The 27,403-nt window shown below is 46.2% G+C and overlaps 1 protein-coding gene and 1 long non-coding RNA gene across 2 annotated transcripts in view; both read right to left on the bottom strand.

The window, feature by feature from the left end:
• LOC128422779 (uncharacterized) overlaps positions 1-27,403 on the bottom strand; it is a 119,868-nt gene that overhangs the window by 85,911 nt on the left and 6,554 nt on the right. The gene's annotated exons all lie outside the window — the stretch shown is intronic.
• On the bottom strand, positions 3,540-26,376 carry CPA1 (carboxypeptidase A1). Its single transcript, XM_053407244.1, has 11 exons — positions 26,219-26,376; positions 24,731-24,812; positions 21,403-21,537; positions 20,567-20,665; positions 18,748-18,849; positions 17,800-17,901; positions 9,227-9,337; positions 9,011-9,101; positions 6,305-6,504; positions 4,961-5,045; positions 3,540-3,821 (listed from the first exon to the last, which is right to left on the bottom strand). Exons 1-11 carry the CDS (start codon positions 26,281-26,283, stop codon positions 3,634-3,636), a joined length of 1,260 nt encoding a protein of 419 aa, XP_053263219.1. The 5' UTR covers positions 26,284-26,376; the 3' UTR covers positions 3,540-3,633.

The raw sequence follows: 27,403 nt of genomic DNA on the forward strand, positions 1-27,403 counted from the left end.
TGTTGACCCCATACGGATATGGCTGTGTGTGGTTCCTCATGCAGGCGAGGGTTGCTGTCTCTAATTTGACACTTTGGCCTTGTTTCCGTCCTTCAACTTTCCCCATATGGCACTGTCATAAAATATCCCTGGAGCAGTCTCCCCCAACCTGGTGCCCTCCAGATGTTTTGGAACCATCGCTCCCATCATCCCTGGCCACTGGCCAAGTCAGCTGGGGCTGATGGGAGCAGAAAGTCCCAAAACATTTGGGTAACATCAGGATCTATTTCTTCTCAAGTTGTGACTGCAGCCATTAACTCTACAACCTAGTTGTATCCCTGGTGGCGTTTTAACCCCTGTCTGCATTCATAAGCCCCTGGAAGCAACACTACAGCATCTCAGTTTCGCCCTGTACAAGGGCGAAGCAAGGATCTCACAAGGATCTTAGAAGCAAGGATCTCGCTAGGGGTTCCATGTGGCACACGTGGGTTCCAGTCACACACATTTTTCTTCACCAATTTGAAAAGCTACTCTTTGGGGCTTTTCTTTTTATACAGAATTTTTTAAAGAGCTCTATTTTTATATGAAACAAATTCTGCATGGTTACAAAAAGTGGCCACCAACCCCCGTAGCAACTAAAGAGTTGGGCATTCATCAGCCACCTGGCTCTCTGGGTTTTTTCCTGCCTTTGCTTGTTCCTTGCCTTAGCTTTAACAGTAGCCTGGAATTGCGCCTCCTCTGTAGACTGGGGGATGTTAAGATAGGCATGAGAGCGTTTCACTCCTCAGCTGTTTGTTGGACGTCATCTGCAATATCCTTAAGCTATTGTGGACATCTTGCTGAGCAGTTCTCCCATTTGATTTTTGTTCGTTTGCGTGATCATCTTGAGCACTTGTAAAACTGATTGTAAAACTGGCGTCTGGGTCAGTCTGCAGCATGGGCAAAGCCCTTCAGCTAAGCTCGTTTGCCTTACATAACCAAGTCACAGAAGTCTTCTGTGCTTCCTCTTCCCCATATTTATCCTGAACCTTGCCTCACCTGGCAGTGATTTCCTGACCATTTGAAATGAGTTGTATTTAAATATCATGTATTTATTATAAATGGCGAGACTGGTGGTTGGTTGACGTTTGCCCTTGGCATATGTGTTGCTCCCTCTTGGTCTGCGGTGATCATCTTTTTTTACACAGTAGACTGATTGAGCTTTGTAGTGTTTTCCCTTTCCATCTGCTTTTTTATTGGCTGGCAGTTCTTAGTCCTTTTTAAAAAAAACAAAAACCTGGAGCCTATGGACACTGCCAGCTGCCTAAGGAATTCTGGAAATGGTACAAGTGAGCTAAGAGTTTCTAGTAAACCTTTGCCAAAGTGCAATGTTCAGGATTCCTTGGGGAAATGCAGGAAGGCAAACCGGTTTGAGACCAAGTAAGTGTTTTTACAAGAAATGCAGGTACTACGTCTTTTTTCTTAAACCCAAATACCATTTTGTGCAGCTGCATCAAGAGTCTGTTTAGTCAACAAACTACATGATTCCCCATTTCCACAGATCAGAACCTCAGTTTCATCAAGCAGATGTTCCTTCAGTGTTGGATGCTTGTGTGTGTTTTGTCCCAGTTTCGTTTCCGTTCCCCCAAGACTTGAGCTTTCTGGCCCTGGACTTCCAAATGCCATCTTGTGTATCAGAAAGGCAATCACATTCTGAATCGCACAGTCTGAAGAAGAGCCTCTCTTAATCCTTGGCACTGGAAGAAGAGCAGCTCAACATTGCTTTGATCCTCTTATTGGCTTTGTGGATTTTGTATATTTTGCTCATTAGGTTAATAATGTCAAACGGTTTGGCCAGTCCTGCTTTTTATGACGGGTGGATTAGATATTTCTGTGTATAGTTTTGCCTCTTACTTTGTTTTCAGCTCAATAAAATAAGAACCGTCCACCATATCTACAAGATTCTTGCATGGGCTACCAGTCAAGTCACTCCAGGAGATTAACTGCAGAAATCATTTGAGTTGTTGTAGTTCTTGGCATCTGTCTCGAGAAACAATGAAGTGTGTGCCTCCAGGAGTGAAGTCAAACCACTATGCTAGCAGCACCAAAGTGAACTTTCCAGGGTGCAAGCCTAGGCAGTGTGTATGGAGGTCCTGGGCTGTCCAGATGACAAGACCCCACCCTTGATTTCGCTGATGTGGTCCAAAATACCTCTTGAGATGCATTTGTGTTTGGTAATATATTAAAAAAAAAATAAAATTGTCCAGTAGCACCTTAGAGACCAACCAAGTTTGTTCTTAGCTTTCGTGTACATGCACACTTCTTCAGATACACACTTCTTCAGATCTGAAGAAGTGTGCATGCACACAAAAGCTTATACAGCGGTACCTCGGGTTAAGAACTTAATTCATTCCGGAGGTCCGTTCTTAACCTGAAACTGTTCTTAACCTGAAGCACCACTTTAGCTAGTAGGGTCTCCTGCTCCCGTTGCGCGATTTCTGTTCTCATCCTGAAGCAAAGTTCTTAACCAGAGGTACTATTTCTGGGTTAGCGGAGTCTGTAACCTGAAGCATCTGTAACCTGAAGTGCCTGTAACCCGAGGTACCACTGTACCAAGAACAAACTTAGTCGGTCTCTAAGGTGCTCCTGGACAATTTTTTTATTTTAATTTTTTATATATATTTCAACTGTGTCAGACCAACATGGCTACCTACCTTGTGTTTGGTAAAATAGGGATAGAGGTCCTCTTTAAATGACATCCACTCTTACATAAGCTGATAACAAAATGGTGCCTAAGTGTTGAGTGTTTGCAGACAGGAAACACACACACCCCAATTTGCAAGTTTTCCCAACAGTGACCACACACAGGTAGTCATGTAAAGGACTCCTGAGCCACTAGCCTGAAGTGGAACATCCTTTGGAGTTATCTAAGGCTGCTCTGAGTGAGGAGCTTTGCTTGCTAGCACAACAGCAAGGAAACTCTTTCATGGAAAAGTTCAAAAGGACATTCCTTTCTTGGCTATGATTTCTGCGTTGTAGGGGGTTGAACTAAATGACTCTGGGTCCCTTCCAGCTCTCCGATTCTATGATCACTCGAATTCTTTTGATTGAGAAAAGTGAGCGTTCAGGGCATGTGTGTAAATTGGAAGGGATTATTTGTGAGAGTAAGGCAATTATTTGTGAGAGGAGGCTGATGCTTTTGCATTCTGGTGCTGGAGGAGACTCTTGAGAGTCCCATGGACTGCAAGAAGATCAAACCTCTCCATTCTGAAGGAAATCAGCCCTGAGTGCTCACTGGAAGGACAGATCCTGAAGCTGAGGCTCCAAGACTTTGGCCACCTCATGAGAAGAGAAGACTCCCTGGAAAAGACCCTGATGTTGGGAAAGATGGAGGGCACAAGGAGAAGGGATGACAGAGGATGAGATGGTGGGACAGTGTTCTCTAAGAGACCAGCATGAGTTTGACCAAACTGCGGGAGGCAGTGGAAGACAGGAGTGCCTGGCGTGCTCTGGTCCAGGGGGTCACGAAGAGTCGGACACGACTAAACAACAACAACAAGGCAATGGAAAAGCTACTTCTGTACTCATTCCAAGTGTTTATTACGTATTACCAAGGAGGCACCTGTGTGTTGGTTGCAAAGTTGCCTCCTGAGACGAGAGCCTTCTACTTTGGTTCTAATAGGGGTGATCTCGTGTGTGTTCCATGATGACCATCAGGGCCAGCCAGGTCTCCTCAGCAGTGGGGATGATTTGGCTGGCAGGGAGCATGAACCCGTAACGGCCCGTGTCTCGCAGCTCAAAGGTGTACGAGTATTTGATGCCTTGTTCGTAGGTCCAGTCGATGGTTCCACCACTTGCTTGGTCTAGATCAAGGAAATGGGTACACAAAAGAAAAACAGCCGCATCACATCTCTTCTATACAACTCTTGCTACTCTTCCCATCTGGAATAGTTTAATTTCCGTCCTGTGCATGCTTTGAAACTCAGTGTTAGGGTTCTGGTTGAAAGTAAAGGGTAGACTCTGTTAATCCTCTTTAATAGGCAGCTTGGCATCCAAGCAGTTCACAGCTGACATAAGGCTTGGACCCAGTTCAACACACCTGCTTAGAGGGGGGACTCTGGGTTGTTTGCTATCTCATCTAGAATACATTTGACTTCAGAAATAATAAAAGCACAATGCCTTAAGAAGCACTTTCAACATTCTAAAAAGCAAGTGGGTTTCAAGTCCTCATGGTTATGAAGCAAACCTGGATTGTGTACCAGAGACTTTTAAGAGAAGCTCTTCAAAACCAGAGAAAGTCAGATGTTTCTGATACCCAGAGGATGAGAGTTCCTCTCTTGGGTCTTCTGTAATCCATCTCTCCCCAACCAATTCCCCTCCACACGCTCCTTCTAACCTCTTTTCTCCTAGCAAAATGTCAGCAAATTAAGCGTTACACAGGAATCTCTAGTTTTCTCACCCGTACAGAGAACCTGTCAATCACATATGAATCTTGCAGGCATAGCCTAAATAAATGCTGTTGCATTTGGCCTAAAACAAATTGTAGAAAAGACTTATGCCCAGGAAAGCCATATTTTGTGAATAGACCGTACTGTGTACTGTAAATACCAGATCTGTCCTGATTCCTGCCCATCCATGCTCAGCAACTGCTGCATCTACAACTGGCCCTGCCAGTCTTCAAGTAGCACAGCATAATATGGGTTCGATGATATATCACCTGGATAGCTCAGTGGGTTAGAGCATGGTGCTGCTAATGGCAAGGTCGCAGGTTCGATTCCTGTAAGGGACAGCTGCCTATTCCTGCACTGCAGGGGGTTGAACTAGATGATTATCAGGGTCCCTTCTAATTCTATGATTCTATGATGTGCATTGGAGCATCCCCAGTACTGCAACCTCCATAGAAAACTATACTCTTAGAGAAGGTAGAGTTCAATTCAAAATAGTTGACTGCCCCCTGGCAGCTTGGAGGACCACATTTGTTTTCACAAGTTTGGTCACTTACAGATGGTGGTGATGATGCTACCATATCTGTATTTGGTTCCATGGAGAGAAGTAAGGGCTTCGACTGCCTTCTGAGCAAGAGCGTCCTGGAAGGGAACAAGGGACAGAAGGAGAGGAAGAAAAAGTGAGATCTAGAAATGTCAAGCGCATGGGATGAGAACTGCTACATAACAAAGGTGATCTAAGAGATGCAGGTTTGTGGGGAGAGAATTTACCCCCTTCAGTGCATGGCACTGTGGTCCAAACCACAGAGCCTAGGGCTTGCCAATCAGAAGGTCGGCGGTTCGAATTCCCACAACGGGGTGAGCTCCCGTTGCTCGGTCCCTGCTCCTGCCAACCTAGCATTTCGAAAGGACATCAAAGTGCAAGTAGATAAATAGGTACCGCTCCGGCGGGAAGGTAAATGGTGTTTCCGTGTGCTGCTCTGGTTCACCAGAAGCAGCTTAGTCATGCTGACCACATGACCCGGAAGCTGTACGCCGGCTCCCTCAGCCAATAAAGCGAGATGAGCGCCACAACCCCAGAGTCATCTGCAACTGGACCTACCGGTCAGGGGTCCCTTTACCTTTACAGTGGTACCTCGGTTTCCAGACGCTTCAGGTTACAGACTCCGCTAACCCAGAAATAGTACCTCTGGTTAAGAACTTTGCTTCAGGATAACAGAAATCGTGTGGCAACGGCACGGCAGCAGCGGGAGGCCCCATTAACTAAAGTGGTGCTTCAGGTTAAGAACAGTTTCAGGTTAAGAATGGACCTCCAGAACAAATTAAGTTCTTAACCTGAGGTACCACTGTATTTTAATTTCTGCACTTGTCTCTTTCCCTACAGGAAATGTTTTCATGCTCAGGATCCCTATCTTTGTACGTCCTCCTGCTTTGGTGGTACTTCGCAAGAAAAAACACACCTTATATTCTGTCTCCCAGGTGTGCTTCTCTTTCTTCTTACCCCTCTTGTTCTAAAGAGGTCACTCCAGAGGAAGCCCCATCACTTTGGGTTTCATTCAGCTGCTGTCAGAAGTGACAGCTTTTTAGTAGTTCAGAATGGCCAGCTGAGGTTTTATCAGTGATGGGAGGCGGTTCCCTGATAGCTTGGGATTCCTTCTCCAGCTTTTGGAAGGGGAAGTCCATTGGAGAACGTGGGGCAGTGACACACCTCCAGCTGAGTGGTGAGGTGGAGGAGTGATTTGATCTTACAAAGGCTGAGTGTTTGGGGTTGGGGTGTGGAGTTAGCTGAAATGGAGATTCAGCAGGAGCTGCACGAGTTGTCCCCTCTGTGGGTCTACTGCTGGTTCCTTACACACAGACACCGTGTCCCTAAGGGAGGGGACTGAGCCATGGAGTCCTACCAGCTCCGCCTGATCAGCTGCTTTCTTGCTGGTGTAGCCATAAGGATAAAGGAGAAGCTGAGAGTAGCTGTGGATGGAGACGAAGGCTTTGATGTTGCCGTGACTCTTCACAAAGTCCACGATGGCTTTCACTTCGGGCTCAGAGTTAGGGTAGGGTCCACGGTAGGTCTCGGTGCAAGGGTTCCCGCTGGATCCAGCCTCTGTAATGCACAAAAAAACACTGTTTCATTGGTTGCTGTAGATCAGGAACAATTCAGATAAGGCACTTTGGTGATGCATGTTTAGCCTGGAGAAGAGGAGGTTAAGGGGTGATATGATAGCCATGTTCAAATATATAAAAGGATGTCACATAGAGGAGGGAGAAAGGTTGTTTTCTGCTGCTCCAGAGAAGCGGACACGGAGCAATGGATCCAAACTACAAGAAAGAAGATTCCACCTAAGCATTAGGAAGAACTTCCTGACAGTAAGAGCTGTTCGACAGTGGAATTTGCTGCCAAGGAGTGTGGTGGAGTCTCCTTCTTTGGAGGTCTTTAAGCAGAGGCTTGACAACCATATGTCAGGAGTGCTCTGATGGTGTTTCCTGCTTGGCAGGGGGTTGGACTCGATGGCCCTTGTGGTCTCTTCCAACTCTATGATTCTATGATACAACCCTTCCATAACCTGGTTTGAACATTAAAAACCCATGAATTGATAAAGGCAGGTCTACACAATAAAGTTAAATGTTAGTTTGCGACCATATCATGGCTCACTCATCCCCTTAGTGCTTTTTTTCTTTAAAAATGTTTAGGGGTACTCTCATTTTCACTCAAGAAAATCACCATTTTATAGTTCAGATCAGGAGAAATAAATACAGTAAATGGACAAAAGTACAAAGATCCACAAAATGTTTAGGGCAACCTTTCTCAACCTGTGGGTCCCAAATGTTGTTGAACTACAACTCCCATCACCCCTAGCTGGCAAGGCCAGAGTTCAGGGATGATGGGAGTTGTAGTCCAACAACATCTGGGGACCCACAGATTAAGAACCGCTGGTTTAGGGGTATGTGTACCCCCAGAAAAAAGCGCTGCATCCTCCCAATCACGCACACTTCAATTTTTGATAGAGAATCATAGAACAACAGAGTTTGAAGGGACCCTGAGGGTCATCTAGTCCAACCCCCTGCAATGCAGGAATCTCAACTGAAACCTCCATGACAGATGGCCACACAAGCTGGAGAACTCTAGCTCCAGTCTAGGAGTCTGGGGGCTGGAAGTTTTGCATTTTGCCATAATGAGTTGACAGGAAACTGACTATGGTGAATGGTTGGACACAGAATAATGGTGGAAGAAACCAACTGGGGAATCCCCAAGGGTGTTGGGTCATGCTTGAGGTTTTCCAGCAGGCATCTCAGTGGCTTCCATGAGAACAGGGTGCTGGACTAGATGGGCCCTTGCCTGATCCCACAAACTCTTCCTGTGTTCTTAACTGGAGGCTGGAATTGAAACGATGACCTTTGTGTGCCCCACCTCCAAGTGATAGCGTTCCACCCTACATCAGCATCCCCAATTAGGCACATATAATGATGTATGGAAGTGAGAGCTGGACCATAAAGAAGGCTGATCGCCGAAGAATTGATGCTTTTGAATTATGGTGCTGGAGGAGACTCTTGAGAGTCCCATGGACTGCAAGAAGATCAAACATATCCATTCTTAAGGAAATTAGCCCTGAGTAGGTCCAGTCGAAGGACAGATCGTGAAGATGGTTGGACAGTGTCTTCAAAGCTACAAACATGAGTCTGACCAAACTGCGGGAGGCAGTGGAAGACAGGAGTGCCTTGCGTGCTCTGGTCCATGGGGTCACGAAGAGTCGGACACGACTAAACGACTAAACAACAACAACAATGAGGTATGGAAGTGAGAGCTGGACCATAAAGAAGGCTGATCGCCGAAGAATTGATGCTTTTGAATTATGGTGCTGGAGGAGACTCTTGAGAGTCCCATGGACTGCAAGAAGATCAAACGTATCCATTCTTAAGGAAATTAGCCCTGAGTAGGTCCAGTCGAAGGACAGATCGTGAAGATGGTTGGACAGTGTCTTCAAAGCTACAAACATGAGTCTGACCAAACTGCGGGAGGCAGTGGAAGACAGGAGTGCCTTGCGTGCTCTGGTCCATGGGGTCACGAAGAGTCGGACACGACTAAACGACTAAACAACAACAACAATGAGGTATGGAAGTGAGAGCTGGACCATAAAGAAGGCTGATCGCCAAAGAATGGATGCTTTTGAATTATGGTGCTGGAGGAGACTCTTGAGAGTCCCTATCCATTCTGAAGGGAATCAGCCCTGAGTGCTCACTGGAAGGACAGATCCTGAAGCCGAGGCTCCAATACTTTGGCCACCTCATGAGAAGAGAAGACTCCCTGGAAAAGACCCTGATGCTGGGAAAGATGGAGGGCACAAGGAGAAGGGGACGACAGAGGACGAGATGGTGGGACAATGTTCTCAAAGCTACCAGCATGAGTTAGACCAAACTGCAGGAGGCAGTGGAAGACAGTAGTGCCTGGCGTGCTCTGGTCCAGGGGGTCACAAAGAGTCGGACACTATTAAACAACAACAAATCCTGTGCCATAGAGCATTGGATCCCTTCAGACAATCATATTCCGCTCGACCTCACAAAGGTACACGCCCCCCCATCGGGGTGGGGGATGAGGAAGCAAAACCCTTTACCGCCAAATCCTGCGTCCCAATTCCTGTTGGGATCCACTCCGATGCAGGATGACCCGCTGTTCTTGGACCTTGTCTTCCTCCACATGCGGTTCTGCAACAGCCAAGAAAGGCCCATCAACAAAGTTCAGAACTTCCAGACCTGCTTCTGAAGCTAAATGCGTAATTCAACCTACCAGCTTCATTCTGAACACAGAGTCTTGAAAGGCAAAGAAATACCTTGGAGTGGGTGAAGGCAAACCCATCTGGGTTTGTGACAATTTCTAGGAAGATGTCGAAGTTGTCCAGGATGGAGGTCAGGGAGGCATCCTTGCCGTAGCCATCAAGGATCTGAACAGGATGAAAAAGAAGGGCTTAGGGACAGAGCCTTGGAGTTCGTCATCATTCGTAGACAGAGGTGTGTCTGGCTTCTTCAGACAAAGACAAAGACATTTTTCTTTTCCATCCTTCCGTCCATCTTTCCTTTATTTCATTAATAACCCACCATTTTTTCCTCCAAGGAGCTCAAGGTGGCATCAGTGGTTCTCCACCATCTCATTTAATCCCAGCAACAGCCCTGTGAGGTTGGTTAGGCTGAGAGGCAGCGACTGGCCCAAGGTCATCCAGTGAGCATCATAGCCGAGTGGGGAAATTTGAACCCTGGTCTCCCAGTTCCCAGGCCAGTGCTCTAACCATAGCTGTCAACCGTCCCTTATTTGGCGGGAAAGTCCTTTATCCCAGCGCCGTGTCCCGCTGCTATCCCTTATTGATGATGTCCCTTAAATTTCCCGGGTTTCAAAGGAAGCAGCTCCTCTCCCTCCCTCCCTGCCGGCCAGGGAGGAGGGAGGCTCCAACTGTGTTGCTTGGCTGCGTTGCTCACCCAATAAGGAGTCTAAGAACGACTGGGGGGGGTGGAGCTTGCATGCCTTGTGCCGATCAAATTGGCCGCGTTGCCTGGGGACTTGCCTTTGCTCAGCGCTTCCCAGCGGAGAGGCAACGGTGGTTTTCCTTGCTGCATCCCCTTTGCTGGGTTGCTGCGCTGTGGGAACCACCGCTTGAGGCTTCATTTGGCTGCTGGCTGGGCTTTCTGCCTTTGGCTTGGAGGGGCTCAGAAGTTGAACCTACCTGTGTGGAAAATCCCCTATTTTGGCTGCTGATCCCTTATTTTTGAGGCTGCTGGTCCCTTATTTTCAAATCTGTAAGTTGACAGCTATGGCTCTAACCACTACACCACATTGGCCTTTGACACCTGGCAGGTGCATTTTCAGGACCCACCCTATTCTTGCAACTGTTCTGGGGCTGTTTTTAATTCTGAATTTTACATTATTGCGACCCACCCTGGGACCTGCCAGTGAAGAACAGGTCAAAAATGTGGTAATTATATTTTTTTTTTTTTATAAATTTTTTTATTGCTTTTTTCCAGAATCTAAATCCATCATCAATAACACAACAAAAGCGGTTTTACAGAAAGAAAAAGAAATTAAACAAGAAAAAATTCATTTTTCGAAGTCTTTTTTTTTTTTTTTCATCATCCACTGGACTTCCCCATCTCCTCCATCCCTGCATTCTTTATAATAAATATAAACAGCAAATTAATACCTTGTTTCCTGTGTTTTTGTATTTTCATCTAATTATTCACTCTGAAATTAAAACTTTTCTCAATCATTAACTTTGTTTCTATCAACTCCGAATTTCAATACTGAAGCATATTTACCTCAAACCTTAGCAAATTTTTAACATTCATATATCTTATAATGTTTTTGTAAATAGTCCTTAAATTTTTTCCAATCCTCTTCCGCAGCCTCTTCTCCCAGGTCTCGGATTCTGCCAGTCATTTCGGCTAGTTGCATATAGTCCATCAGTTGTGTGTGCCATTCTTCCAGTGTGGGTAGCTCCTGTGCCTTCCAGTATTTAGCTATGAGAATTCTTGCTGCAGTCGTTGCATATAGAAAGAAGGTTCTGTCTTTCTTAGGTATCCTCTGGCCCACAATGCCCAAGAGGAAGGCCTCTGGTTTCTTCTGAAAGGTATACTTAAATACCTTTTTCAACTCGTTATAAATCATTTCCCAGAAGGCCTTCACCCTCGGGCATGTCCACCAGAGGTGGTAAAAAGTTCCTTCAGCCTCCTTACATTTCCAACATTTATTATCAGACAAATGGTATATCTTTGCAAGTTTGACTGGGGTCATGTACCACCTGTACATCATTTTCATAATATTTTCCTTTAAGGCACTACATGCCGTAAATTTCATACCGGTGGTCCATAACCTTTCCCAGTCCTCAAACATAATGTTGTATCCAATATCTTGTGCCCATTTTATCATGGCTGATTTGACTGTCTCATCTTGAGTATTCCATTTAAGCAGCAAGTTGTACATTCTTGAAAGCACTTTCGTCTTAGGTTCAAGTAATTCTAGTTCTAATTTTGATTTTTCCACCTGGAAACCAATTTTTTTATCTTTTTTAAAGATCTCTAAAATTTGGGCATAGTGAAACCAGTCTCGCACCTTCCCTTTCAATTTTTCAAAGCTCTGCAACCTCCAAGTGTCACCCACTCTTTCTATTATTTCACAGTATTTTGCCCAGCCACCCCCCATATTAAGTATTTTTGTGGCTTTAGCCTCCATCGGTGATAACCACCTCGGAGTCTTGTTTTCAAATAAGTCCTTGTATTTAGTCCAGACAGAAAACAGAGATTTCCTTACAATATGGTTTTTAAACAACTTATGAGACTTTACCTTGTCGTACCACAAATATGCATGCCACCCAAAAGCATTGTTGAACCCTTCCAGATCTAGGACATCAGTGTTTTCTAGCAAAAACCAATCCTTCAGCCAGCAGAGGGATGCAGCTTCATAATACAACCTTAAGTCCGGCAGGGCAAAACCCCCTCTTTCCTTTGCATCTGTTAATATTTTAAATTTTATTCGGGGCTTTTTGCCCTGCCAGACAAACTTCATAATGTCCCTCTGCCACTTTCCAAAACATTCCACTCTGTCCACGATCTGTAGGGTCTGGAACAGAAACAGCATTTTTGGCAATACATTCATCTTTACTGCTACAATTCTTCCCAACAAGGAAAGTTTCAATCTTGACCAGATTTCTAGATCCTTTTTAATTTCAGACCAACATTTTTCATAATTATCTTTAAACAGATTCAAATTTTTCCCAGTCAAGTTGACCCCCAGGTATTTCACTTTATTAACAACGTTTAGTTCTGTTTCCTTCTGAAACCCATCTATTTCTAAAGGTGTCAAGTTTTTTGCCAAAACCTTAGTTTTTTGTTTGTTTAACTTGAATCCCGCCACCCGACCAAACTCAGAAATTAATTCCAATACTCTTTTTGTGCTGGACACCGGCTCCTGTAATGTCAAAACCAAGTCATCTGCAAAGGCCTTCAGTTTATATTGTTTTCCTCCGACCTGTATTCCTTCCACCTGCTGATCCTTCCTGATCAAATTTAGCAAAACCTCAAGGACAGAAATAAATAGCAAGGGTGATAGGGGGCACCCCTGTCGTGTTCCTTTTTCAATTTTAAACTCTTCTGTCACCACATTGTTTACTATCAATTTAGCCTTTTGTTCTGAATATATTGCATCTATGCCATTTTGGAACGCCCTTCCCACTCCCATCCCTTCCAAATTCTTCTTCATAAATTTCCAAGATATATTGTCAAAGGCCTTCTCCGCGTCTATAAATATCAAAACTGCTTTTGTATTCAAATTTGTCTGTAGAAGTTCCAGAACGTCAACAATGTTCCTAGTATTATCTGACAAATGCCTGCCAGGGAGAAAGCCTGCTTGGTCTTTATGAATAACTCCATTTAAGACTTTTTTCAATCTATTTGCCAAAATGTCAGCAAAAATCTTGTAATCCACGTTTAGGAGTGAGATGGGACGGTAGTTCTTAAGTTGAGTCTTTTCAGATTCCAATTTTGGTATCAAAGTGATGAATGCCTCTTTCCACGATTCTGGTGCCCCCTTCCCTTCCATAATTTGATTACATACCTCCATCAATGGCTGAGTCAGGTATTCCTTCAATATCTTATAATATTTGGAGGTAAGTCCATCTGGGCCCGGGGATTTGCCTAGTTGCATGTTCTGAATGGCATTTTCGATTTCCTGTTGGGTTATTTTATAATTCAGGTCAGTTTGTTTGTCTTGTGTTAGTTTTTGTAGGCCATAGCTTTTTAAAAATTTATTTATTTCAGTCTCCACTTGGGGTCCTTGGGAAAACAATTTTTTAAAATATCTCTGGAAACACTTTCTAATTTCCTCTGGTTTCTGAATACATTCTCCTTCAACCTCTAGATTGGTAACAAAGTTCAGTTTTTGTCTCTTTTTCAGCTGCCATGATAGCAGCTTCCCACATTTATTTGCCGATTCAAATGATCTTTGTTTCATCTGTTTGATTTTCCATTCAACTTCTTGATTTATCAGTTTTGCATATTGTGCTTGATGGAATTTTATTTCTCTCAAAACTTCTTTTGATTTTGGATTTAGTCTCAACTTTTTCTCTCCGTCTTTTATCCTTTCCAAGATCTTGTCCTTTTTACCGTTCCAGAGTTTTTTCTTAATAGAATTCTGCTGTATCAGAAACCCTCTCATAACAGCTTTGCTTGCGTCCCAGATTGTTTTTTTTTCCACCGAAGTGTTCAAATTTAGTTCAAAGTAGTCTTTCATCGTCTTTTGGGCCTTCTTCACTATCTCCTGGTCTCTAAACAATGCATCATTCATTCTCCATCTGAAGGATCCAGCTGGTGTAAGTCTCAAGTCCATTTTCAAGGGGTTATGGTCGGAGCAAGTTTTAGGGCAGATCTCTACTTTTTTGGTCTTGGGTGCCAGTCCTCTAGATATCCAGATTTGGTCGATTCTTGTCCAGGATAGGTGGGCCTCAGAAAAGAATGTTCCCTCTCTACCTAGGGGGTTCTTTGTCCTCCAGATATCAATCAAGTCCATATTGTCTGTGAGTTCAAAAAAAGTCTTTGGTAGTCTGCCATCTTTAGTCACGTTTTGATTTTGTGACTTATCCATGTGTGTGGAGACAACCCCATTCATATCTCCCATCAGAATGATGTTATTATAGTCCATATGGTCCAGCATTGTCTCATGCAGCTTCCCATAAAATTCAGATTTCCCCTCATTTGGTGCATAAATTCCAATTATCAAAAATTTTTCTCCTTGTGATTGTATTTCGATCGCCAAAATTCTTCCTTGTTCATCTTTGAACACAAATTTTGGTGCTAGGCTCTCCTTTGCATATATCACGACTCCCCTTTTCTTTTCTTTAGCTGATGAAATAAATTCTTGGCCTAGTCGCTTGTTTATTAGCACTCTTCTGTGGAGCCTAGTCACATGGGTTTCCTGGAGACAAATGACGTCTAGTTGTTCTTTCCTCAAAATGTGAAAAATCCTTTTCCTTTTTTCAGGGGAATTTGCCCCATGGATATTCCAACTAAAAAGCTGCAGAGACATCCTGGATCAGCTTGTTAGCCGATGGGGTTGTCTCCCTTCTCGTCTATGTCTGGAGGTGGATCTTTTGTACCAGGCGTGGGGGGTGGCCAGGTACCTGCTGTCCCTTTTCGAAGGTCCTCCCCGTGATCGTTTAGGAATTTTTCTTGCTCTTCTGCTGTTCTGATTCTCACCTTCTTCCCTTTCAAATTAAAAGATAATCCTTGGGGGAATTCCCACCTGTAAGGGATTGTGTTGTTTCTTAATAATCTTGCCAGATCCTTGTATGTAGTTCTTAAGTCCAACAATTGTTTTGGTATGTCTCTGAAGATTTCTGCTGTCTTTCCCTGTATCACCAATGGGTTTTTAAAATGTAGGCCAAGTATGTTGTCTTTTTCTTGCTTGTATCTCAATATGATCAAGCAATCCCTTGGTTTATCTTTCTTGGCCACTCTTCCCAATCTAAAAGCGGTGACGATTTTGAAGTCTTTCTCTTCTGCCAAACCCCAGAACTTGGATATTTCTGCAGTCAAAAAGCCAGCCAAATCTTCCTTTTCTAGTTCTGGAATATTTCTAATCCTAAGATTACTTTCCCGGTTTTTCAGCTCCGCCATAGACAGATAGGCCTGTTGTTCAGTGACCTGTCTACTCAGTGGTCTTACTTCCCCTCTTAATTCCTCAATCCTTTTTTTGTTTTGGTCTGCTTTCGTGTTTGCGTCCTCAGCTAATTTTCGGTTCTCTGATATAGTCTTTTCAAAATTTCCTATCGCCTGTGTGTTTTGAGCAACTTGGTCTGTCAACTTATTAATCGTTGCTGTAACCTGGTCAAATTTAGCCGCTTGTTCATCAGCTTTCTTATTTAATGCTGCCAGTTGATCCAATATTTCTTTAGAAGTAGGGTCTAATCCTCCTGCAGCCATATCCTCCAAAACTGGCTGTTTAAATTGTCCTTCTTGCAGACCTGTCACAATTGGAACAGATGATCTACGTGGCTGCACAGGCAAAGTTGATTGCAATAGTTCAGTTTGTTTTGCTTTCTTGGCAGCCCTTGTTTTTCCTGCCACACTCATTCCACAACTGTCTAGGTTTCAAGGTCAAATTGTAAATCCCATGGGAAAAGCAATCATCCAGGCAAAAAGATTTCCAAAACAACCAGCAGTTCTCAGAGGTTTATATTTCCACAATCCAGCAGGGGGGGCTCCCCAAAAGTTTCCACCATTTAATTCCCAAATATGGTAAAATCCAAAATAAGGGGGGGAAACCCTCTAAATTCACTTTAAACTGCAGATGATAAAGGTTCTTTGCGAAGGTGTGAACAACAGTTCCTTTTTTGTAACTGCAAAGTAGCCCAATGTAACTTTATGTCTCTATACACAGTTGCCACAGTCTGATGTTACTTTGTATCCAGGCAGCCCGTGAGCTGGGGCTTATAACTTTATAATCCACAAAATATAGAGAGGTATAGCACAGTCTCACAATCAAATCCAAACTTGCAGGGTAAGTTCCAACTTCTTTTAAACTCCTTTCAACGCTTCCGCTTTAAAAAAACTTTGCTCAATACTTTAAACAGGGACGGAAGACTGACTTCCTTTTTAGCGTCTCCCGCTTTCAGCCGAAATTCACCAATTTGATGTCCAAATAAAGCCTCAAATTTCTTACTCACGAGTTTGTTGTTTCCAATCAAATGTTCAAAGAAGAAAGGTCAGCGCTCATCAGCAGCAGCCGCGCGGCTTCGCTTCCGCGGAAAGAGCGATGGATTCACAGCACCGCTACCCCCTCCACGTTCCGGAGCCCCTTACGGGGTCCCTTCTGCGTATCCGAGGTCGCTCCTGGTGCCCGCCGAATCCCACGGCCACGGGCTCACTCTACCCGTGGTTTTCCTAAACGGGTCGTCGCTGTGCCGCAGCGCACGACCCTTTTCCGCGGAGCCCCTCTTCAACAACTGAAGAGGACCGCCATTGCTGTTTCGCGCCGCCTCCGGAAGTCCAAAAATGTGGTAATTATAATAACAATAATAATAATAATAAATAATATATTTTTCAATTTAGTCTGTGTTTGCTAAGTAGTGAGCATCTACTCTAGACGAGAAATGTGTTTGTTATGGTTAGGAGAAGGAAAACACAACTGCAGATGAGATCAATTTCTCCAGAAGACCTTTGATTTGATTTATTATTTAGAGGCTGCTTTTTTGACAGCACCACTGAGCTCAAGGGAGCTCAGAATTATAAGAAGGCATTAAAATTAGCAATCAGCATTCCCATAAATATAATCCTATCAATAAACACCACCGCATCCAAGCAAATCAAACCAAACTGTTCAAGTAGTTCAATACAAACTCATAATACTATTTTTGTTATATGTTGCCTACGTATGTCAGTTGCTGTCCTGGGTTCCTTCAGGTGGAAGAATGGGATATAAACTGAATGAATAAATACAACTAACAATTTACCAGAGATCAAACAGGTCTGGAAGCCTTGAATCCTGTGATTGGCATAAATATAAACTAATCAGGATGTATTTGCACTTTTGGATAGCCAGCTTCACTCTGGATTCCCATGGGAAGAGACCAAGGCAATGCAAGACATGGAAGCTGCACTCCTTCTCTCTCAGAATCCGGATGCCCGCCTCTGAGATTCTACACCAAGTCTTTCTTAGCAGCCTTGAGGACATTCGGAGGATGTTGGGTTCTGGGCCCCCGGTACATGGACACATTTGGGTGCATGCACACCATTTAAAACCCACCCACACCCAAGAATCTTGGGAACTATAGTTCATGATGGTGCCAGGAATTGTAGCTCTAAGCGGGAGACTACAGTTCCAATGATTCTTTGGGAAGGGTGCTTTCAATGGTGAATATGCATTCACGAAGTTGTGAAATCCTTGCAGCATTGGCGTCTCTGAACATGGGCGGTTCATTCTTGGCCAGCGGTTGCCGATGGAGCTCTGAGCCCTTCCTCCTGCGTGTGAAATGTGAGACTAAATTGCAGCCAATACCTTCTTTGCAAGGGACGCGGGTGGCGCTGTGGGTTAAACCACAGAGCCTAGGACTTGCCGATCAGAAGGTCAGCGGTTCGAATCCCCGCGACGGGGTGAGCTCCCGTTGCTCGGTCCCTGCTCCTGCCAACCTAGCAGTTCGAAAGCACGTCAAAGTGCAAGGAGATAAATAGGTCCCGCTCCGGCGGGAAGGTAAATGGCGTTTCCGTGCGCTGCTCTGGTTTGCCAGAAGCGGCTTAGTCCTGCTGGCCACATGACCCGGAAGCTGTACACCGGCTCCCTCGGCCAATAAAGCGAGATGAGCGCTGCAACCCCAGAGTCGGTCACGACCGAACCTAATGGTCAGGGGTCCCTTTACCTTTACCTTACCTTCTTTGCAAAGTAGACTCCACTGGCTTGAGTGACCCATTCCCGGGAGTGGATGCCGGTGTCAATCCAGATTGCTGGCCGGTTGCTTCCCCCGGTGCTGAACTGTGCGGAAAGAGGAGAAAGAGAAATCTGAATTCCTGCCTTCTCCTCCGCAAGGCTGTCTCCAAGTCTGATGGGCCTGCAAGCTCCCTATGAATGCCGGGTACTGAAAGTGGCATCGTAGCATCCAGGCCCATAAACCTGAGCAGTTTGTTAAACCTCATAATTCCCTAAAGCAATTTCCCAGTTCTTTGGAGCCTGGGGGCACATTTGAAAAATCTAAGGAAATGTTATGCATGCCACATAATGCCCATTTCACAGAAGGAGAATTGGTGGTGCTTGAAACACACACACTCTCTCAAAACAACAGGGGGGGACACACCCAAAAACCAACCTCCCAAAAAAACAATTTCTCAAAACATAAAAATTAGGAGGGACAAGGGTCCCATTGAATGCCAGAAGGAAGTACCATATTTTTTGCTCTATAAGACTCACTTTTTCCCTCCTAAAAAGTAAGGGGAAATGTGTGTGCGTCTTATGGAGCGAATGCAGGCTGCGCAGCTATCCCAGAAGCCAGAACAGCAAGAGGGATTGCTGCTTTCACTGCGCAGCAATCCCTCTTGCTGTTCTGGCTTCTGAGATTCAGAATATTTTTTTTCTTGTTTTTCTCCTCCAAAAACTAGGTGCATCTTGTGGTCTGGTGCGTCTTATAGAGCAAAAAATACGGTATTTGAAGAAGTCGGGGTGCCCACAAGTGCCATGTTGGAGACCCAATATTTAAAGGCCGAAATATTAACACATTATATCCATATGTGTTAGAGATGTGGGAGTTCCACCTCCTGCATGGCGTGGGAAGGTCAGGAGTGGAAACTTATGTTTGTTTGTCCAAATGCCCCAGAAGTGACTTACCTTCAAGATGTTGATTGGTCGGCCCTCGTAACTCTTCCCAATCTGGATTTTACTGACCAGTTTGGGGTTTTCACCCACCAGGAGGTCCATGAAATCGTAGATCTAGTGGAGAGAGAGAGAGAGAGAGGGCTGGAGTGAAGTGTGTCTGTGTGTGTCTCACTAAGAGTCTGTGTTCTGAAATTCTGCCTCAAGAAAGCAAACGTCAAGACTCCAGGGGTTCCTGAAATGAGGGCTTTATTTTCCATTGTGAAATATACTCGGAGTCGAGAGTGGATTTCATGCTCTTTATTTAGCTCATAGTGGTGAGGAAGAATCAAAGTTCCCTCAGAATGTCTGATTTATATACATTATTTACACAATGGGCCCCACATGATTGGCTAATTCCAGGATTCACCTGATTCACCAATCAGGTTGCGGGTTCACTTCCACCTGGAGCTGGATTGGGTGGCTCCTGTGGACCAGTCAGACTGCTGCATTCTGGATCCTATTGTTCTAGGACCAATTAGACTGCTGCATTCTGGACCCTATTGTTCTAGGACCAATCAGACTGCTGCATTCTGAATCCTATTGTTCTAGGACCAATCAGACTGCTGCATTCTGGACCCTATTGTTCTAGGACCAATCAGACTGCTGCATTCTGGACCCTATTGTTCTAGGACCAATCAGACTGCTGCATTCTGAATCCTATTGTTCTAGGACCAATCAGGCTGCTGCATTCTGAATCCTATTGTTCTAGGACCAATCAGACTGCTGCTTTTTGGATCCTATTCAACTCAGTACATAACACATTGTGTTCTACATGGCAATGTTAGTCAGTTAAATTGTGGAGTGGGCTAACTCACCTGAATTGCACATACCCTGTGCCGTGGAGTGGAGAGACCATTACTCTCTCTCCCCCCCACCCAATTATGACAGCTGCAATCTCTTCTTATTTATTACATTTATATACCATTTATATACCACTTATATCTTTCAATGAGTTCAAGGTAGGTGAGCCAGTTCTGCACACTTTCCCTCTGGACTATCCTCTGCAGCTTGAAAAGCATATCCCTTGTTTGATGACATTTTGATAACACTTGCAAAAATGTCCACCTACCCACCACCATTGCCCTCGCTCGCTTGCTCTCTCAGTTGACTTTGCCTGAGGTGATGTCACGACATAACCACCCCTGATTGGCTATTTACACATCTTATTCACTGTATGTTCTCTGATTGGCTTGGACTGGTGAAGTGATGAGCCCAGAATGCCCTCGCTCTCAAGTGGCTTGGTTAACCCTCAGTATTGTCCTCACATTGGCAAACCTGTTTGACTATATACAGTAGCACAGGGGTCAGCAACCGTTTTCAGCCGTGGGCCGGACTATCCCTCAGATCATGTGGTGGGCCGGACTATATTTGGGGGGGGGGAATGAACGAATTCCTATGCCCCACAAATAACACAGAGATGCATTTTAAATAAAAGGACACATTCTACTCATGTAAAAACACGCTGATTCCAGGACTGTCCGTGGGCCAGATTGAGAAGGCGATTGGGCCAGATCCGGCCCCCGGGCCTTAGGTTGCCTAGCCCTGATATAGCATAGTCATGACATCATCCCATCCCATCCAATGAGATTACAAGTTCAGGAAGCAATAAACAGGAGAGGTGAAGTGTACCTAGAGCAGCAACAAAAAGTGATAAGTATTTCTGCTATCAAAGCATTAGCTGGAAAATATTTTTTCCCTCTCTCCTAAACCCATGTCTTTGCTCCCCATACAAAACAATCACATTGAAATGGGATATTTGCAGTTACAACAAGTTTGCATTTATTTCACTTACCTCATCCAGATTGTGGTAAGAAGCATAGTTAAATGTCTCAATCGACCGGGGCATAAAATGTTGGCGGGACATGAAAAGCTTCTCCTCATCCACCAGTGACTGGAAGGGACAATGGGAAGAGTCAGGGAGGAGTGGGGGTTGTTGGAGAAAAGCACACTCCCTTTTCTTGAGTTTGTAGCTAATGCACATGTTACTTTAAACCACATGAGCCCATGGTCTATCTAGCAACCTAGCCAGCACTTACTTGTGAAATCTGTAAGTTAACTCTGCCCCTAAAAGCTGAGCCATTTTGTGGTTCTCTCTTATAACCTTTAAATAGTTCCTGCTCCTGCATGAATAAAGCCTTTGAACTCTCACAGTGGAAACGGTAGTGTGTGCACAGCATATATCTGAGGTGTCAATGATTTGGACAGCATACACATAATACTTTTAAAGCACACTTGAAACACATTTCCCCCCTGAAAAAATTCTGGGCACCATAGTTTGTTAAGGGTTGCTGGTGATAGATAAACTACTGTGCTCAGGATTCGTTGTAGTGTGTACACAGCCTAGGTTAAAGAGGTTTGTCTCCAGCATGATAGTGGCGGTGAAAAGGTAGACTCAGTCAGGGAAAGGTGCCTGTGAGGGGAGGCTTGCCTGAGGTCCCTCAAGAACCTGCAGCTGGCCCTGGTGTCAGGTCTCAGGGCCGACAACACACAGGTTTATACAGCAGGGTCAACCCTACCATTAGACGGTGGTAGAAGTGAGGTCTTGAAGGACAGAACTGGGCCAGGCCCTGCTTTGCAGACCACACACACCTGCACCCGTTTCCCTTGTCATCTGTGCAGGTCACTGACCTGAAGGTCCTGGATCATGATGGAATAACGGATGCCATTGGATTCCAGGAAGACCTTGACTCCTTGGAGGCTCTCGAATGGGACACGCACGTCTATGGGGAACTCGGAGTGAACTGGGTGGCGCCAGAAATCCAGCTGGAGAAGAAAAGTATTAGATTAATATATGTGTACGGTGTGTGGTTTTGTCATCTCTCCTGTGGTGCAATAATGTAAGAATTGCCTTGCTGGCTGTGGAACCTGGGGAGCTGCCTTATATTGAGTCAGACATTGTTCCATCTAGTTAGCATTGTCTACACTGATTGGCAGCAGCTGCCCAGGGTTTCAGAGGGGACATTCCTAGCCCTTCGTGGAGATGGTACTGAACCTGGGACCTTCTACTGAACCTGGGACCTTTTGCATGCAAGCAGATGTTCTGCTCACTGAGTTACGGCCCTTACCTACCTCCCCCCCCCCAAAAAAATCCAACTGTGAAAAGTTAAAGTACGGCTTAAATTCGCCACCTTACAAAAATTGGTTTTTACAATATCGCTGCTGAAACAGGCATGTGGTAAAACAAAACCAAAATATGTTTTATTGCCGATTTGCTAGATTGAGACTGTTCATTTGCTATTTGCGGGTGTGAGTGCCTGCGGAATTGTAGCAATAGCGATTTGCCATTTTAGCGATTGTACGGTAATTTTTGCGGGCTCGCAAGATCAAAGGCTTAAATTGGCTCAGAGTTACGATTCTACCAGCCGCAGCGATTTTCAGCCTGTAACCCAATTTTAAGGGAGCGGCTTATATTTGGGTATTGTTTTTTCCCCCTCTCCCCTCCTCCTTGAATTTCAAAGGTGCGGCTTATTTGCGGGTGCGGCTTATATTCGGGCCAATACGGTATCTCTCTGCCTATCCATCCATCCCTCCACTCAGCTGCCATTCGCTGTAAAGTCCCAGGGTGGGTGTCAGGGGCAGGAGCCAGGCAATAAATCACACAGCATCAGTGAAGTCAAGTCTTTATTCCTGAACACAAGGTCTACTCAGGAGGCCAGGCCTAGTGAGCTCAGCAACTCGTCCCTGTAGATCTTGCTCCATGGGGCAGTTGTGGGGACTGAAGGTGCCCTCCTTCCCACAGCGGCCTAGGCTAGGGTTACCAGACGTCCCCGGATTTGCAGATCTGTCCCTGGTCAAATTCTGTCCCCGGAATGTCCCCAGATTTGCAAATCTGTCCCCTGGAAATGTGACAGCGGCAGTCATCAGCCCGGAGCCAGCCTGGTTGCGCAGTGGGCTCTGGCTGGCTTCAGGAGCTGCTCGCAGCTGTGGTGTCCGCCATTTTCCCTCGCCGAAAGTCCCCATATGATGTGTCTTGTGTGCAACATATCATATGGGGACTTCCGGCGAGGAAAAATGGCAGAGCCAACTGCACTGTGGTGCCAGTGTGGTGTAGTGGTTAAGAGCGGTAGTCTCGTAATCTGGGGAACCGGGTTCGTGTCTCCGCTCCTCCACATGCAGCTGCTGGGTGACCTTGGGCTAGTCACACTTCTCTGAAGTCTCTCAGCCCCACTCACCTCACAGAGTGTTTGTTGTGGGGGAGGAAGGGAAAGGAGAATGTTAGCCGCTTTGAGACTCCTCCTGGTAGTGATAAAGCGGGATATCAAATCCAAACTCTTCTTCTTCTTCTTCTTCACTACCAGGCTGGCTCCGGGCTGCTGACTGCCGCTGCCACTGCTGAAGGGGAACCGGGGGTGTCTGGCGGTACAGATCTCCTGCCCCCTTTGTTTTGACGGATCGGGGGAGGCTCGGGAGTCGCGAGCGGCCAGCCGTTGCCCAGTTTTTAAAAAACTCTGCACATTTCTGTTTCACCGGGTGTGAAAGAAGGCTTTGCACCTTGCCTGGCAGAGAAACCGTGCGCCCCCCCCTCAGGCAACAGACACCCGCCCGCGACTCCCAAGCCTCCCCCGATCTGTCAAAACAAAGGGGGAAGGAGATTGGGGGAGGCTCAGGAGTCACGGGTGGGCGGTGTGCCGTTGCCCAGTTTTTAAAAAAACATTTATGTTTCACAGGGTGCGAAAGAAGGGCTTTGGACCTTTATACAATATGCATGTGTGCTTGGGCCCAGGGTCTTTTGCCTCACCATCCCCACTACTGACTTCCTGTTGCTACTCAGCTTCAAAAAGAAAAAGAAAAAAAGTGTCCCCGGATTCATTGAAAAAAATCTGGTAACCATAGCCTAAGTCTCCTCCTCTTCCAGGTTGTTCCCAAGCAATTTGAGACTATGCCAGCATGCCTGCCTTTGCTCCTCTTACTTCATCCCTCTCCTGGTTCTGGGAGACCAGAGGTAGGGGAGCTGATCACAGCAGGAGGGGAGATTCCCTGTCGTCTTCACCAGCCTGACTCATCTCTGCCTCTCAGCCCTCCTCCTCCTCTCCAGCCTCTGATTCTACCTCTGATTCTGGACTGCTCTCTGCCACAGCCTCTCCCAGCTCACTAAGCCCTGTTGCCTCTTCAGCTTCTGACACCTCCTCCTCCCAGTCTTCTCCCTCTTCTCCCCCTGACCACTCATGGTCGTCCCACCACCACTCCCCAGGCTCTGAGCCTTCTTCCCTTGGGGTTCCCCAACTGATGTCTTCCACCGCTCCCCTCTGGGGTGGCCTAGGACTCAGACTCGGAGCCAGAGGACTCTCAATCTGCACCAGATCATTTGCCTCAGGCGGCATCTGAACCAGGTCTGGGGCCTGATTCTGAAGAGCCCCAGTCTGCACAGGTTCCCCTGCAGCAAACACCAGCTGGGCCGAGTCAGGGGCCTGAGCCTGTCCTGGCTCCGGGTGCGGGGATGACCTCGTTGCCTCCAGCTGGGCCATCACTTACAGCTGCTCCACTACCAGTTGGGTCATGAGAGGCTGAGGCGGCCCCTGTGTCTAGTAACCCACCGACATCTCCCGAGCTGCAGAGACTCAGGTCTGAGAGAAGAAGAGACCTGAGTACTCGCAGGAGGAGTGTTCGCCTTCGGGCGAGACAGGGAGGTGAGTCACCAGGGGATCAGGACCGGCCGTTACCCCGACAGAGATAAAAGGCGGTCGGACTCCGCCCCAGGTTGCGGGAGCAACGTTGCTGTTTGCCAGAACCTGCCTGTGATCCTGTACCTGTCCTTGCCTGGTTTCCTGCCTCGTGACCTGCCTTGGCCCTGGCGGACTGACTCCTCACAGAACCCTTGGATTCGGGACCAGACCTGGACCACGTTGCTTGGGTTAACCCCGGGCCCAGCACATCCTGCATTCAACCAGTCCATGACAGGGTGTTACATCGAACAGAGATAAACAACCCCACCTGCATCTCTGCTCCAAGGCATTACCTGAAGATGCTCAAGAGCTTCCAGCTCCTTCAACTTCTCCACTTGGAACTCATCTGCAGCAAAGATCCTCAGCACCTGGTGACTGCAGAGACAAGTTAGGTGAGCCTTTGCCGCCGTCAGATAGCACACTTGACGATGCGCTTTCGTGAAGGATAAACGTGGTGGTCATTCTGTGGCTGGCTAGCTGAATTTCCCCCATGGCCTTCTGCGCTTGCTGGTTGTCTAGTCAGGCAGCACTGGTAGAATGGGACAGAGGAATGTGTGTCCCCACGCCCCACCTCCCCAATGCCCAATATACCTGCGTTAGTTCAAGCATAGCCAAAGTTGGCCCTCCAGATGTTTTGGGACTACAACTCCCATCATCCCTAGCTAACAGGAACAGTGGTCAGGGATGATGGGAATTGTAGTTCCAAAACATATGGAGGGCCAAGTTTGGCCATGCCTGGTTTAGTTGGTGATCTAAATTAGAGCTGTAATACTTGTGTTCCATCACTAGGTGCCGCTGTAGTGCTGCTCTCTTCAGCAGATGCAAAAAGAATTTCACATCAAGCTGCAAAACAGAAAAGCTTTGGGCATAGAGCACAAGGGATCAAATAAATGCTTCCAACATAGCTGCTCCTTCAGTTATTACTTATGAAAGGGTGCAAGCAGGGCCGGATTAAGACCTTTAGAGGCCCTTAGCACTTTAAAGATTATAATAATATTATATTATATTACAATGGTACCTTGGGTTGCAGACACTTCAGGTTACAGACTCTGCTAACCCAGAAATAGTACATAAGGTTAAGAACTTTGCTTCAGGATGAGAACAGAAATCGCGCGGTGGCAGCAGGAGGCCCCATTAGCTAAAGTGGTGCTTCAGGTTAAGAACAGTTTCAGGTTAAGAACAGAGCTCCGGAACAAATTAAGTTCTTAATCCGAAGTACCACTGTATATCGAACTGGCTAGATTAACAGAGGCAATTAGAGATCACACTAGACAAGAGTTTCAGAAAGCATGGGGGAAATGCGGAGTATACTTCACAAAACAGTGCCCTAAAATACATACCTGGACTTGTTTCGACTAATGTCTGCAGGAGACTTTGTGGATATTTAAGTTATAATTAGAAAAATCTTAATAGGAGGATTGGTTTGAGAAGATATTGAATTCTTTGAGTAAGTTTGAACAATTTGGGGCAATTAAAATGTCAAAAGTTAACATAAGAAACAAAAAATAAAGAAAAAATGAAATGAAATGTGGAAAACAAAACCTATAAAATAAAATGCAGAACCAGCTGCAGGTTGGTGCAAGTAAAAAAAAACCCCACAAAAAAACCACACACAAAAAAACAAGTCATGCTTTTCCATTTCCCTGGACTATTCCACCTTTCTTTCTGTCTGTCTGTCTGTCAGTCAGTCTGTCTGTCTCTCTCTCTCTCTGCTACCTGGAGATGGAAAGTGGAGCTAGGTAAATCACAACGTGGACCCCCCTGATCTTGTGTCTACGTACCCCACAAAGCTCTCGGTGCCGAATGCAACAGCCACGAGGGCACCAAACCACAGGAGACTCCTCATTTTGGCCAAGACGGGATAGCCACTCGGAACTGGGGTGCCTCCCCAAGGCCTCTTATATTCCAGCCACAGTGTGAACGCTGGCTGGAGCGTGGCCGGCGGCTACAGGGACCAGCCTTCCGCCAGCCGCCCTCCTTCCCACAGCTCCGTCGGGAAAAGGTCTGACACTTCCAACCCCTTTTCCTGATTGATGTTCTGGGGAACGTGGCAGCTGCCTTGATAAGCGAGGAGGTCGGGGACCCGCAAAGTTTCCTTTTGTCTCTGCCAAGCTTTTGTGCAATGCCAAGGGGTTGTTGAATCATCTGCCCCACAGACCTCAAACAGAGCAGAGGGCTTCAGATCCATGCCAGGAGTTCTGACCCAAATTAACCCCCCCAGACACACACACACCTGTAGTTGAAGGTGCTCCTAGACGGGTGTAGGGTGCTCTTTCTGTGTATAAATCATGGGTAGGTAAACCCAGGGGCCGGATCCGGCCCAATCGCCTTCTAAATCCGGCCCAGGAATCAGCGGGTTATTCCTCCTGGGCCGTGTCCAGAAAGTGGTGTTGGGGGATGAATGTTCAGACCCCTGGGCTCTCACTTGTGGGGTGCTTCAGGGTTCCATCCTCTCCCCCATGCTTTTTAACATCTAAATGAAGCCGCTGGGAGAGATCATCAGGGGGTTTGGGCCGGGTGTTCATCAATATTCAAATGATACCCAGCTCTACCTCTCTTTTAAATCAGAACCAGTGAAGGCGGTGAAGGTCCTGTGTGAGTGTCTGGAGGCAGTTGGAGGATGGATGGTGGCCAACAGATTGAGGTTGAATCCTGACAAGACAGAAGTACTGTTTTGGGGGGACAGGAGGCGGGCGGGTGTGGGGGACTCCCTGGTCCTGAATGGGGTAACTGTGCCCCTGAAGGAGCAGGCGCACAGTCTGGGAGTCATTTTGGACTCACAGCTGTCCATGGAGGCACAGGTCAATTCTGTGTCCAGGGCGGCTGTCTACCAGCTCCATCTGGTACGCAGGATGAGACCCTCCCTGCCCGCAGACTGTCTCACCAGAGTGGTGCATGCTCTAGTTATCTCCCGCTTGGACTACTGCAATGCGCTCTATGTGGGGCTACCTTTGAAGGTGATCCGG

This window comes from Podarcis raffonei, chromosome 10 (assembly GCF_027172205.1).
Source record: "Podarcis raffonei isolate rPodRaf1 chromosome 10, rPodRaf1.pri, whole genome shotgun sequence".
Lineage (NCBI taxonomy): Eukaryota > Metazoa > Chordata > Lepidosauria > Squamata > Lacertidae > Podarcis > Podarcis raffonei.

Excerpts from the sequence above, each read along its gene's own strand:
- CPA1 (XM_053407244.1), bottom strand. The coding sequence starts at position 26,283 with ATGAGGAGTCTCCTGTGGTTTGGTGCCCTCGTGGCTGTTGCATTCGGC. Across the intron at positions 21,538-24,730 it reads AAGCTCTTGAGCATCTTCAG|CTGGATTTCTGGCGCCACCC; the intron begins GTAATGCCTTGG and ends TTTCTTCTCCAG. Across the intron at positions 5,046-6,304 it reads CAGCTGATCAGGCGGAGCTG|GACGCTCTTGCTCAGAAGGC; the intron begins GTAGGACTCCAT and ends GTTCCCTTCCAG.